Source organism: Falco peregrinus, chromosome 1 (genome assembly GCF_023634155.1).
Source record: "Falco peregrinus isolate bFalPer1 chromosome 1, bFalPer1.pri, whole genome shotgun sequence".
In the NCBI taxonomy this organism is placed as follows: Eukaryota; Metazoa; Chordata; class Aves; order Falconiformes; family Falconidae; genus Falco; species Falco peregrinus.
Window position 1 is genome coordinate 35014004 of NC_073721.1, and position 13793 is coordinate 35027796.

General features: G+C 38.9%; 1 protein-coding gene across 1 annotated transcript in view; it reads right to left on the reverse strand.

The window, feature by feature from the left end:
- NRAP (nebulin related anchoring protein) overlaps positions 1–8503 on the reverse strand; it is a 53680-nt gene extending 45177 nt beyond the window's left edge. Inside the window, exons 1-7 of the mRNA XM_005239233.3 lie at positions 8415–8503; positions 7628–7715; positions 4250–4354; positions 3597–3701; positions 2824–2931; positions 1892–1996; positions 1222–1329 (exon numbers count right to left, since the gene is read on the reverse strand). Coding sequence (XP_005239290.2) covers positions 1222–1329; positions 1892–1996; positions 2824–2931; positions 3597–3701; positions 4250–4354; positions 7628–7715; positions 8415–8470 — 675 coding nt within the window. The 5' untranslated portion in view covers positions 8471–8503. The remainder of the gene's footprint in view (positions 1–1221; positions 1330–1891; positions 1997–2823; positions 2932–3596; positions 3702–4249; positions 4355–7627; positions 7716–8414) is intronic.
- Between the last annotated feature and the right edge of the window lie 5290 nt (positions 8504–13793).

Genomic DNA, 13793 nt, shown 5'->3' on the forward strand with positions numbered 1-13793 from the left:
TGTAATGTAAATTCATGGTTACCACAGAGCATGCTTTTTACCACAGGGTCATCTGAACACCATTAATAAATGGGCTCATTTCAGAAAGATTTAGGCAGCCAAACTTCAAGTTTAGACTAAGTTTTGCACTACCTTTGCTGGTCAAAATAATGTCTGTAACCTGGCACTGCCCTTTAATCACCATGTGTTTGCTGACACAAATGAAGGGTTTTCCACAGATCAAAGGCAAACAAAAACATGTAAATATTTTAGAGTCGGTTGCTTTTGCCTTCAAAATTACAGATTGCCTCTTATTTTCCTCAGTGACTCTTAATAACATTTTAAATTCACTTCTATTGAGTACAGCACATGTTATCTTCTCCAACAATAAGAGCTTTCCTTTCAGTCTCCAATGGCAAAACACAATTAACTGTACATTTTGATGTACAGTTTTTTTTAACTGTACATACTGATGTCCTTTTACAATGCTTTTTAAAGAATACAGAAGGATTTGTGGTTTTGTTATGTTTGGAGAGGAAAAGAAAGCCAGTAAAGATTAGTTCATCAAGGAGTTAAAAAAACCCCAAGAGTAGGACAGCAAAATTAGTGGAATAGAAAGCTGTATTTTATAAACCTATACCTATGTCAAATATATGCATGTGTATATGTGTGTGTGTATATACTTAATATATATATAATTGCTATTCAGGAAGCTAGTTTCTTGCATTCACAAAAGCCTCATCCTGCAAGACCATAAAAGAAGGAATAGGAGAATGAACTGTAAGGATCAACTGGGAACATGTAAAGTCATGGCAAAGAAAGCTCTACAAACACAGCCCTCCCCTGGTACAAGGTTATCCAGAGATATTGTTGCTGTGTAAATCAGAGCTACGCTTCAGCCCCTCTAACTCATACTGAGTTGGGCAGAATGAAATCAAAGACCTCCTGCTGACTCCTTATTGTCTTCCTTCATACTTGTATGCAACAGAGGTAAAGGTGACACTTTTGCCTACAAAAATCTAGAGTGTTGATTCACAAATAAAATACCTAATTTTCTCTTTGTGCATAAAACTCAACTTCATTCCTGCAAAAGACAATCTCTTAAAAATCTGTGCATGAAGTGCACTGCTAATTTAAGTCCACGATGTTAATGGAATTTCTGTCAGTAAACATTTTAATCCAAAATTTGTGTGACGTGTTTGTCTTTTCTTCCCCAAAAGAAACTTTGCTTTGGACACTTACATCACTGGCTAATTCATTCGCTCTCTTGGCTATTTGATAAGCTGGAGTGATCATAGCAGGAAAGCTGCCTTTCCCTTTCTGTTCTTCAAAGTCTTCTGTGTATTTCAACTGTAAAAAAAATCAAGACAGTTCAGGAGCAATTAGACCAAATGTATCTTGATTGCACACATAATCAGTTCTTAGAGTTGCAAAGCCAGGCATCCGAAGGCTGTCACCTGCCTAAAGGAAGATGAACCATGAAATCTGAATCTTTACAATGTAGTGTTTAACTACATGACCGCATAACTTCTGCAGGACCTCTGTGTCTCATTCACAGTATAGGATGGATCACAGCTGTTTAAAGAAAATATACCAAAGTTGTCTGCAAGATGCCCATTTGATTTATGTTAGAGTCAGGCAGCTTCCTTCTTTACTCTGCATGGCACTCAGTTGCTGGGTATAGAACTGATCAGTTTTCTGCCTTCAGTTCTGCCAGCCAGCTAGTCCCTAAAATGGCCTAGAACTTAATATGGTCCTTTATAACTGGAAGTATTACATACTTAATGGTAAACTGAGTCTTCCCTTAAAATATTATTTTTTTTCTTTTAAGTTCATAATTTTAGGTGATTTATAAATGTCCTAAGAGCCACCTGTAGAGTCAAAACAGGTCAACTTATTTTATTTCACTTACATGACTTGAAAGCTGTCCTCCAACCTTTGCATGAAGTATATCTGGAGTGTCTACAACAGAGGTGAACTTCGAAACTCTTTCTTCATGTCCCCGCTTATATTCTACCTGACAGAGAAAACATGAAATACGTATTACAAACAATAAGCAGTATTTTCTATCACAAGGCTTCAAGAGAAAATGAGCAACAGGAGTCAAGACACTCCCCACTGTACAGTCAAGCTATCAGTATATTTAAGGCCTAATTTCCTTAAAGTGAATGCCAGAAACAGACAGAAATGCACCTAGATAACCAAATTTTCAAATGATAATAGATTCATGTGAGCCATATGTTTGATCAAAATATCATGAAAATGGTCATGAATAGCCTAACTAAGATTATACTTCACTGACAATGCAGACTGTGTACAGAAAACAATGCAATGCTTTAATTTTTACGGGACTTATTTTTACTTTACTTTCTTAGTTGAATTGTTGCTTTTATAAATAAGCATTTTTCTGTGCATAAAGTAGCTTGTATATAAATTAAAGTCAATATTACAGGTATTTAACTTCAAATAGTAAAGAAAGCAAAAAATGTCAGATGTAAATAAATAGATTAATAAAGCCATAAAGGGAAGATAAAGATAATTAATTAAATAAGCACTTTAGAGTCATTCACAATCTTTTTTAGGTTGTGATAAGTTACACCAAAAGTTGCTACATCTTTCAGGAAATATCTATATTGTCATTTATCTTACATGATTGTCTTCCCAAGCCAAGTAGTTTGTTAACCCTGTTCCCTGCATCATGTTAAAGTTTTCTCACTTTGCAGAATTAACAGTACAACAAATCTTCATCATAGAACCTACTGTCTAAAGTGAATGACCTAAACCCAGGATTCTTCAAATTCAGAAGTCTAGCATACATTTCTTTAGTAAAAAACTGTGACTTACATTACTGCTTAGTTGGGTGGCTCTTTTAGCAACCTGATAACCTGGAGTGATCATAGCAGGAAAGCTGCCTTTGCCCCTCCGCGGCTCATATTCTTCTGTAAATTGGAACTAGAAAATGAATATTTTGTGTTTTCTTGTTACAGAAGAACCCACTGTAGTTTAATGTGATTATTCTTTCAATGCCTGCTTCCTAAAGATACATATCACTTCATTTAAAAGTAAACACATTAAAGGACTTCTACCTTATAAGTTTGTTAGGTAGAAATATTCCCTACATACAACGGAAAACATTCCCCATTCACATCAATTATCCACTGTTAATTGGCTATGTTGACAGAGTCACTAACCCATTGTATGGGCATAGACAATCCATCATAATTCAGAAGTTATTTTCATCAGTCATGGAAATATAATCACTGAAAGGTCTACTGTATGGAAAATGAGACCTGTTTTCCATCATGAGTTCTGCTCTACTGAGGTAAACAGCACTGCCTGCTAGATCAGGTCACCTCAGATATCATTGGTCAGTACTTGAAGTACTTGAAGTACTTGAATACAATTATAAACATATAAATGTATGACTTCTGGGATGGGCAATAGCACCATTCTGTGTCTTTAATCATTTATATGGTTAAATATTGCTACTGACAAAAGTGAATATGTCAGTCTCTCCCTTGGTAACATCTTACCAAAGACTGGCTTTGATGCACTGGTAAGTCTTCTAGAATGATAGACCACACAAATAAAGCTATTCCAAACATCAGCCCACTTACATTACTCAGAGTCTTCTGTGCCTGTGTTACCTTGACCATCTCAGGATCTGGAATGCTCCCTGGGTACCATGATCTTCCTTCCTCACAGGCAGCATAGTAAGCATTCTACAAAAGCAAAATTAAGTAACTACCAATCTTCACCCTTGTTTTAATATACAAACAGCTGATCTGACAGAAAAAAAGGAAACACACACAAAGCTGTGGAAGTGAAATTTACTCTCTGCAGACGTAGAGCACAAGGCCTACACTCCACATACCTTCAGAATGCCAGGGCAGAACTTCTATAGCAAGAACTGACATCAAGATGTCAGGATCTAGGATCCTGGAGTGAGACTCAGATAACTCCCCCTGGGAATCAGATCACTGGTTGTGAAGCTTCAGCGCCAGTAGGAAGAAGATACATAGAGTATGGCTGTACATGCCACAGTTCAGACAGCTAACTATATACGTACACTCTTCTTTCCCTGTCTTCTGATTCTTGCACCCTAAGCTATAATCAAGCTATGCTACCTTGAAAAGTTTAGCCAAATGAGAAGCAATGGCTTTTTTATCATTGAAATGCTGTGAGTAAAACCCTAACACCCAGGACTGCCAAGGCCAATCTTCGGTCTCCTGCAGGCTAGCGGTGTGGAGACTTGAGGATTTTTTCTTACCTGGGTGGCCAGTTGTTGGGCTTTATAGGCAGCTTCAATTTCTCTGGACCTTACATCCCATTGAAAGACTGAACTGTATTGTTCACCCTCTCCTCGATATTTTATCTAAAAAACCCAAACAAAATAAAGACTTGGTTTTAGTATTTTGTTAGTACAGACGAACACCCCCCCATCTTAGGAGAACAGTAAGGGAGACAGTCTCTTAGTCAATAACAATACGGAGTCTGTATAAGCTGCAGCAACAAAAGGAGGTGAATGCAAGACAAAAGAACAAAAACAGTGCAGTTCCCACCATAACAAATCCATGTAGTGCCTGCTAGTTTTGGCTGCATCTTACACCGGTCTGAAGGACAGCTACTTCCAAAAACACCTCTGGCCCCGCTAGGCAACCCTTATTCTTGTCTGTCACACACTGACACCATCAGCCAGCCAACCATGGGACAAATTAGATCAGGGAATTCGTATGTAGGCTTTTGCCGTGTTAGCTTTCAGCTATGTCAGCTCCTCCATCTGCCTCACTGTAAAAATTACCAACATCATCACAAGAGTAGCAGAGGAATAATATGACTACACAGAACTAATTTTATTAATGATTTACTTTAGTCATAATGTTTACCTGTGTCTCTGTGTTAGATCTCCAGCTGTTACAGACCAGCCTAATTTTCACTGCCAACTAATAATTTCACCCTGAAGACACATTTGCATATGATATGAATGCAGAAATCAAGGGACTATGACAAGCACACCTGATCCACAAAAACTCTACAGCCCACAATAAAGTCATAGGATCATAGAATCATAGAATGATTTAGGTTGGAAGGGACCTTAAAGATCATCTAGTTCCAACCCCCCTGCCACGGGCAGGGACACCTTCCACTAGACCAGGTTGCTCAGAGCCCCATCCAGCCTGGCCTTGAACACTGCCAGGGATGGGGCATCCACAGCTTCTCTGAGCAGCCTTTTTCAGTGCCTCACCACTGCCACAGTAAAGATAAAAAATACCAACCAACTTCTAAAAGCTTGCAAAACTCTCCATCTTTTTCTCCTTCTCCCTCCTTAGATTAACACCACGTACACCCTGCTTATGTACAAAAAAAGGCCACATAGCCTGTAGCTCTATGCCATGCAAAGACTACATAAGTACTTCTTCCATGACACCCATTCTTGCCAAAGGAGTTGGCTGCATTTAGCCCTAAGGTCACAACTCTACTTGCTAATCCACATGCAGCTTCTGCCTAAGATTTCTGCTATTATTGGAGCTGCACATCCGTAAAGGAACAGCACATTACAAATGAAATAGAGCATAAAGTTTTGAAAGAGTTATTTGGTCTTTAGATAATACTTTTTGGGGAAATAATCTATGAGGATTGGAAATCTCTAAGAAATTTTAAGCAGAACATATCAATGCAGCATTAGATGAAAGAACTATTACCCAATAAGAAATATTCTACTCTCTTATTTCTCTGCACAGTGTCCACAAAGCATCATGACTGTGTAAATGTAAATGACTACTATATTTAGTCTTGGGTCATCACTGTCCTACTGTTACCTTCATTGGGACAGCATATAGAAATACAACTGAAATCACAGCTCTGTTATACAACTCTCTCTGCAGATGCAAAAAATAACAGACCCTGTCCTGAAGAGTGCAAAATCTAAACTGACCGGCCAGAAAAATTACCAAGCATGAGTACCATTATTCCCATTTATAAATTAAGTACAGAGGTACAGAGAGATGAATGATTTGTCTGCTCACATAGAAATTCTGTGTAGAGGGTGCGACCTGAATTTTTATCTCTATGTTCAAATTGGTGTCTCAAAGTAAGACTTGTGTGAGAACATCGTGTTAGGATTGCAGAAATGTTACATTTTCTGCATAAGAAATAATTTTACCTAAAAAACTCCAACAAACTACAGTAGCTATTGACACCTTTTCCCAAGTTAGCATTATTTTATACAACTGCCGATGAAAAAGTTTTTCTGCACTGAAATTTCTACAGAAGTACTCCCTTTAAGTACTGCAGAATCAGCTTTTTTACTACCCTTAGCAGTTTTCTCTCTGGAGAAGAACCTCATTATGTGATTGAAAAGGACAGAAGGTGCTTTAGGTGTAAAAAACAAGGGAAAGTGATCTTTGAGCTATAATTTGTCTGGCGTGTATATTCACATGCACTGGAAGTATCAGAGTCTCATATCACTGCCTAAAACCAGAAATAGAACCTGCAGTAATCCCAAATTCATTCCTGAACAGATCTGTCACACACAGTTTAAAGTAAGTGTGATAGTCACTGCTGAAATAGTTACTTCCCATGATATTGCAAAAACGGATGCATAAGAAGGCTGTACAAGAGTGATAAAAGATACAGGGTCTAATAATGGCTATTAATGTACCTCAGCTTTGGACAGCTAATACAGAACATCAGAATGAATTTAGCTATAATGTCATAATCTAAGAAATACAACCTTCTGTTTTTATTTTAATGATGGCTAAATCACATCAACACACATTGGTTTGCCTACTAAATATAGCCATGCAGTGCGTAGTACTATTTTAGAGTATAAAAAGACACGACATTCAAGAAAACAGCGTGACACATAGAAGTGAGATAGCTATCAATTACTGGCCGTTTCTGTATTTCTCACTTCATGAAAAGCTTAGAAATGCAAGTCTGAAACAAATGTAGGTGGAGGAGAACAGTGCGAGACAGAGAAGACTGGCCGTGGGAGGAAAGAAGACCTGGAGCACCCCTAGCGGTTCGCCGGGGCAGAGCAGCCTTTCACAGGGCAGAGGCAGCTAAAAGGCCACGCAAACTGCTCCATCCCGAACGCCTCAGCATTTCAGCAAAAACCATTTTCAGTAAAACCACGCAAAGCTCCCTGGACTTCGTGTTTTCTCATCTCCGGTTTGCCAGCAATACTTGACAAAGCATTTATGAGAACCTTTGCCTGTGTTCCACGGAGACAGAATTTACTTTTTGTTTCGTGCCCTTTAGTCTCAGTTTCGTAAAGATCACAAAGCAAGTGGGTCATTCTTGTTTCCAATGGCTGCGTAAACCCCCCTGATTTAGTTTTTAAGCTTACATAGCTCTGGGAAGTTTATACGGAAAATATTTCCATGTAGATTATCAGATACGGCAGGTGAGAAACTGCTACCCATTTTTCTTTCTGAAAGCAGAGGCAAATTCATATCTAACTTTTCTTTCTCACGAGGGAACGCATTTAAAAAACTATGATTCAAACCCAGGCTGAGATCTTACTGCTCTGCAAGAGCACAGGAGGGTAAGTAAAGAATACATATTTATATTTCTAAAACACGATACAAATATGGTATCAAAATGTAAAACAAAGTTAAATGTATTTGTCCCTCAAGCTTCTTACCTCACTTACCACTTCTGACAGGTTTTTTGCATTCATATTTATTGGTGTCTCAAATATGCTTGTGAACGCATTGTTTTTTGGATTATGCCTAAAGAAGGAAATTGTAAAAGGATATTAGGAATGTAGCAGGCAGCCCACCAGAAAGGTTCTCTTTGAGGACTCAAAACCACAATACCAGTCTCCACCCCTCTACACATAACTTTCCCCCCACTCACACACAGATCTCAGATTACGTTCAAGTTATTATTGTATTGAGTAGGTGCCTAGAGCAAAATTAATTTTAATGATCTTCATATCAATGCTGTGTTTCTAATAACAAAAGAGAATAATAGAATAAAAAACAACTGTCATCTCTTCTTTTTCTGCTGACAAATTTGACAGGAATTGATCATTATAAAATAAAAACTTCCTAGAATAAACCAGCCCCAAAATCTGCATTTTATACATTTTCCTGATGATCAGCTCAATCTTGTTAACTCTTAACTGCTGATTTGAAAAGCACTGAATTTTATGGTTGGGTTTATTCTCTTCCCACAGCACTGAAATTGAACTTAATTTGCTATCTTTTAACACACTGGACAAATGAGGAGGCTTTATATACAGTAACAGGAGTTTCCTATCATTTGTGATTCATGTAAATCCAAAGATATGCATGAGGGCACTAACAATACATAATTTCACATCACACATGGGACCAGGCTGAGTCCAGATAGTGATCTTCTGTTACATTAAATTACTTGGCGTTTTAAACCTTTGCTTAAAAAAAAAGAAAAGGAAACACACTTACGCTTGACAGTAAGGCTTTTTCTCATGGCTAACAAAGTTGTTTACTGTTAGCATCATCTTGCATACTTCGCAGTGAAAACAGGCTTTATGCCATGTCTGGAAATACAACAAAAGAGAAACCAAACAGGCGTGATTGTATTTCATTATTATTCTGTTGAGTTTCAAATCTCAGTATTGATCTTTAACATTAATTTCATGAATTTGAAGAATCCTTCAAATACATGCCTATTATTAACTCATTTCAGTTCTGAAACCAGTTATGAGTAAAGAATTTTTGGAACCAAGAGATTTGCACTGTGTTAAAAGTGCCAATCCGTACATTTATTATAGTCCAAAATAGTAAAGAAAGAGAACTGACCTGATCTATACAGTTAATCTTCTCAGCAGGGTAAACCCCATAGCCACATCTAGCACACGGCTGCACATTCATCTTGAAATCCACAGAGTGAAAAATATATAGGTTTATACAAAAGGTTCAAAGAGTATGAAAGTGACTTTTTGGCCTGTGCAAAGCACACTCTAGACACTCCAGTCAGGGCCCTTTGCTGTGGTCAATGGCTCCCATTAAAGCTCTGAATTGAAGTCTGTTGCTCCGTTTGCTGACCTTCTGTTTCAAAGTCAGCTGCAGGCTGGCTTTTAAAGCCGCCAGTTAGTAAGAGCGGTTATTTTGGCAACTGTGTCAGTGCGTAAGGGAGGGTAGCAATATCTTTCTCTAAATAGAAGAATGAACTCACAGAAACAAATCATATCCATGTGAACGTTCAGAGTCTGATCATTTAGTATTTCAGTTTTGCTGCAAAGCCAGTTGTCATAAGCCCAGGATGAAGAGTTTACACAGCAGCAGCAATTTATCACAGTCTCTCCTCACTCTGATACACAGCAAGTGACCTCATAGAGGACTACTCTGTGTTTAGGAACAGCATCATATTAGAAGGAGGTACCACCAGGAACACAGGCCAGAGATGCATTTGGAGCCTCTTGGCCCTTTGCTGGATCTAGAAGAGGTGCACCGCCATTATCCCAGTCAAGTCATGATTTTTTTCCCTTGGTGCCAACTCAGTTTCACCTTGAATGCTATGGGCAGCAGAGCAGAGCATGCTCATTTCTCATGTTTTTCCGTTTCATCAACCTATCACTCCATCTCCAGGTGTAGGACAACGCACAGTGAAATGGGTAGAGCCTCTTATCTCAAAGAGTTCAATACATGATGGGTACAAATCCAAACATCTGTCTCCTACAGGAAAAACGTCAGAAAGGAACCATTTACTTTTGAATTGAATGAACAAAGCAGCTATTTAACAGTGTTCACAAAGACTAGGCTGGCATAGATCAGAATATAAAAATTCCATAGCCAAATAATGGTAAGAAATTACTATGCCTGATACTAGGATTCAAGCAAGCTAGAAGGATTATGAAGCCTGCTCTGAACTAAAGAAGCTATTAAATTCTACCAGCTACAAATGGTCAGGATTTGAGATTTACATCTCACCTAAACATAATACCTCCAGCTGCACAGGGCTCCATTACCCTGGGACACAGCTAAGAGTTATCTCATTCCAAGTAAAGGTCTACTTAGTCGTCCATGCACCTGCACCACTTCCCGTGCCTGCAGCAGTCCTGGGATATTGCTAGGCACTTTCCTTTTCTATGCGTCACAAGCAATTCAATCAAAATAATTTTCTGTCTAAACCTTCTGGGTATGCTTAGAGAGCCTCCTGTTCATCTCTCCACGGAGATATGCAGGTCTGCTTAACTTATTATTACTACTTTTACTGAATGCTGACAATGTACTGGCACAACATACTGTCAGCAACTGGTGCGCTGAAAATAGAATCTCTAATCTGAAGAGCAATGGGTATGGCACAAAGTCCTGAAAACACTGGAGGCCTTTCAGAGTAAGTAACTAATATCAGTATGTAAACAGATGTATTTTCATTTTTTTAAAAAAAATGTTCACAAAATGTAATTTCTTGTATTAAAACAACTGCTGAGTTACCTCTTGTTATTCCATCTGGGATCAGGGGTGGTTTTATGTTGACCAAGTTACATCACAATAATATTTACCCTGCTCACACCTGTGAACCAAAATAGTTTGGAAGTCTTCCTGTTCCTTTCTCAGACAGCTTTCCATCTTGTCCCAGATTGCTATTCAGTTTATGCAAGTGACCTATACTAGGGTCACAGTGGCCAGGCTGTCCCCTCCTTATTTAGCACCGGGCACACTACCAGCTGCTGCCTCTTTTGTGTTCGTCTACTCCAAGAGTCACCATATTGTATATTTTCTTTATAGTCATTGTCTTCACGCTATCTGCCAGAGCCCTTGTCTCACGCTTTGGAAAGAACAAAGATGCATGACCTGCTCCTGTCCTAGCACAGACAATACATTGCTTAAGGTCCTCCCTGAAATGAGTTTTGAGAGGTGCTGAAAGCAGGACATCCCTGAAACACACAAAACCACAAAGGCTTGGCAACTACAGAACAAATCGTTCCTTCAGAAGTCACCTGAACACTAATGATCTGGACAGGGCCCCAGCCTGGAGCATCAGTGTATGCAGCCCATATGCGCTGTGCACCCAGGGAGCATACTAGAGGTCCCTGGGAAGAATGAGACTACGTGCTCCTTTCAAGAGGCATGTCAGACAGCTAAATTTTACTTCATTTCAAGATACACAAAGCCTGTTTGGTTTTTTTCACAGCAACACATACTGCTGGCTTGGCTGGAAGTCAGTGAACACATTTTCCAAGCTCTCCTGCTTCTCCCAAGTTACAGCACTTTCAAGAAGAGAAGCATGGCAGGCCACAATGCTATACAGCTACTGGCTTTCCCAGCCATACTACTTCCCTCACATCCATTGTGCACCAGCTCTGCTGGAGTCTATTGAAGATTTCCCCATTTCTGAGCATCTCAAAACTGTCCTGTTGCATGATCTGTTCTTCACCACCCTGGATTAAATCTGAGCTGCTAATGGAAAAGACAGTTTATTGAAAAACAATCATTGTATGGTCTCATTACAAAGTACGCATTGCATTTTGATCATGCAAGGAATTAAATCACAAAACCAGCACAAGTTTGTTATCTTAACAAATCTTAGCAAGACATTTTCTCTTCAGTTAAAAGCTCATTGTGGCTTTTTTCCTCCTTTAGTACGGCCCCGTAAAGGCTTTTTGATATCAATGAAAATCTTAAAAGGCTTTATTTAACAGTAGAACCTTAATCAATGTGGTTTAAAAGTACTGCAGTTACACATAAAGTACAAGGAGACAGCACCTTCAAAGTGCAAATTAGTAGGAAAAAAACATTGTTACCTCTCCAACCTCCTTAAAATCATTGAATTAACTGCATAGAAAACTCAGAGCATGTCTGCATCCTGAATCTGAATCTAAAAAGCACACATTCATTACACAAAGTAACTTAACAGACATTGAAGTCAGGGCCACCTTCTCTGTCACTCCTGAATAGCCACTGTGCCCTTCCAGCTACATGAATAGCAGGAAGCCAGACACCACAAATTATGGCCACCCTATCTTCACTCCGTTTGCAAAAAAAAAGGTGCTGTTTTATTACACAAAGTGGGGGTGTTACCCACTGTTACAAGCTGCCTGTAAAAGTTCAAGCACTAGACCAGCCTCATCATAACCTTCCTTGAACCACGTGATTAATTAGTTACCTGGGCTCAGGGCCTTTTGTCTCATGTAGCCTCTCCATGCTAATCAAATTTATCAAAGTAGCAAATTGAGCTTGCAAAAATATTGAAAGACAGCTTGAAAAGATTTATCAACACTAAGACTTGAAGAAAAACTTCTAAGGGACTGCCTTCCAAACATGTACAGTAGTTTTTTTACATTTTTGCTGTTCTAGAAACCAACAAACTGTTTACATTTCATGACTAAAAGGATTTGTGTTTACACTTTCCCTTCATCACCAGTGTTGGGAAAACTTGAAAGTGTGGGGATTTTGCAAATGCTTCTAATAGAGCAAGAGAAAGCAAGAAAGGGAGTTGAAAGAAATGGAAAAAAGAACGAACAGGCCAAGAAGTCATGAGGATATGCTACAATTTAAGCTGAAAGCTTGAAGAAATCTCTGCAAAGCATGCACAGCATAGCCCATGTACATACAATGAGACCTCCAGTGTCCAAACCTGCCCATTTATCATGTATCATAAACTAAAAAGACACAAGTTTGAAATTCATAAAACATGGCATGTGCAATAGATCACCTCTGCCTGATTACAGAGAAATCCCACCCAAATACATACACAAAGCTGACTGAGATGCATTATTCTACCAAATTTCATCCAGTTGTGGTGTGCCAAATCACACCACACAACCCTCATTCCCCATAGCATACCAAACCCATCCATCCTTTCTTGCAAAATACATAAAATTCTAACAAAAGTCACTTAGCAGGAAACACCTTGTGAGTTGCTCAAATCCTCCATCCTGAAAGTATCCCCACACCTGCCTCATGTCTCAGCAAAGCCCAAACCTTGTTTTCACAGATGTTGTGCAGAACACAGCGCACCGTTATTATTCCAGACAGGTACTATTTAGTTGCCTCAAGCCTTCTAGTTTGTACCTGCCATCTACCTTTCAATTTCTCAAAGGCATACTCCATTGTCATCCTGCAGCTGCTTACATGGTAGTTAAACACTTATTTTCCACAACACAAATATCCAGTCAAAGGCTTCATTATAAATGTTTTTAGGGAGTGAGTCACCAGGTATAAAGCACTACTGGCTCTTCCCCTGCCCAGTAATCCATATGGCCAGCTGTGCAATATCATGAGAAATTTTTACCTTCCTGACCTTTCCCCACACAGCAATCACTTCATGTCCCGAAGCAAGATACTTCCTCCTGCTTCTACTATCTTTTTTAATTCTCCCTCACTCATTACTGAAAACAAGCAAGATTTTCTGAAAAATCTAGTACCTTACACTACATTAAAACTGCTTTATCTAACATGTACTTAAGAAAGATATCGCAGCACACTAAGGAAACAGCTCTTCTCTTTGTGAATGCCAGCAGCCAATGTGAAAACAGAATCAGGGGGTTCATCAACAGTTTGAGTCAGAAATTCCCCATATACAATTCTATTACTAAACTCTTGAAAATTGGCAAGCATTATTACATACAATACCACTTTTTCAATAGCAATACAATGACTTTTAGAAAAAAGACATTTCTAGGTTTGCTAATTCTGCTGTGGGGGCCAGATGGCAATGGATAAACGTTTTCATCAAGGCATAGAAGGTCACAGCTGGCAAATAGCCTCTGGATTTCCTTGGTAACCTCCATACACTTGCTCAGGAAAGCACATTTGGATGTTCTGAAGTTTAGGTGCCACTACCAGTCATTGCTGGTGACTGCACAGTCTCCCTCA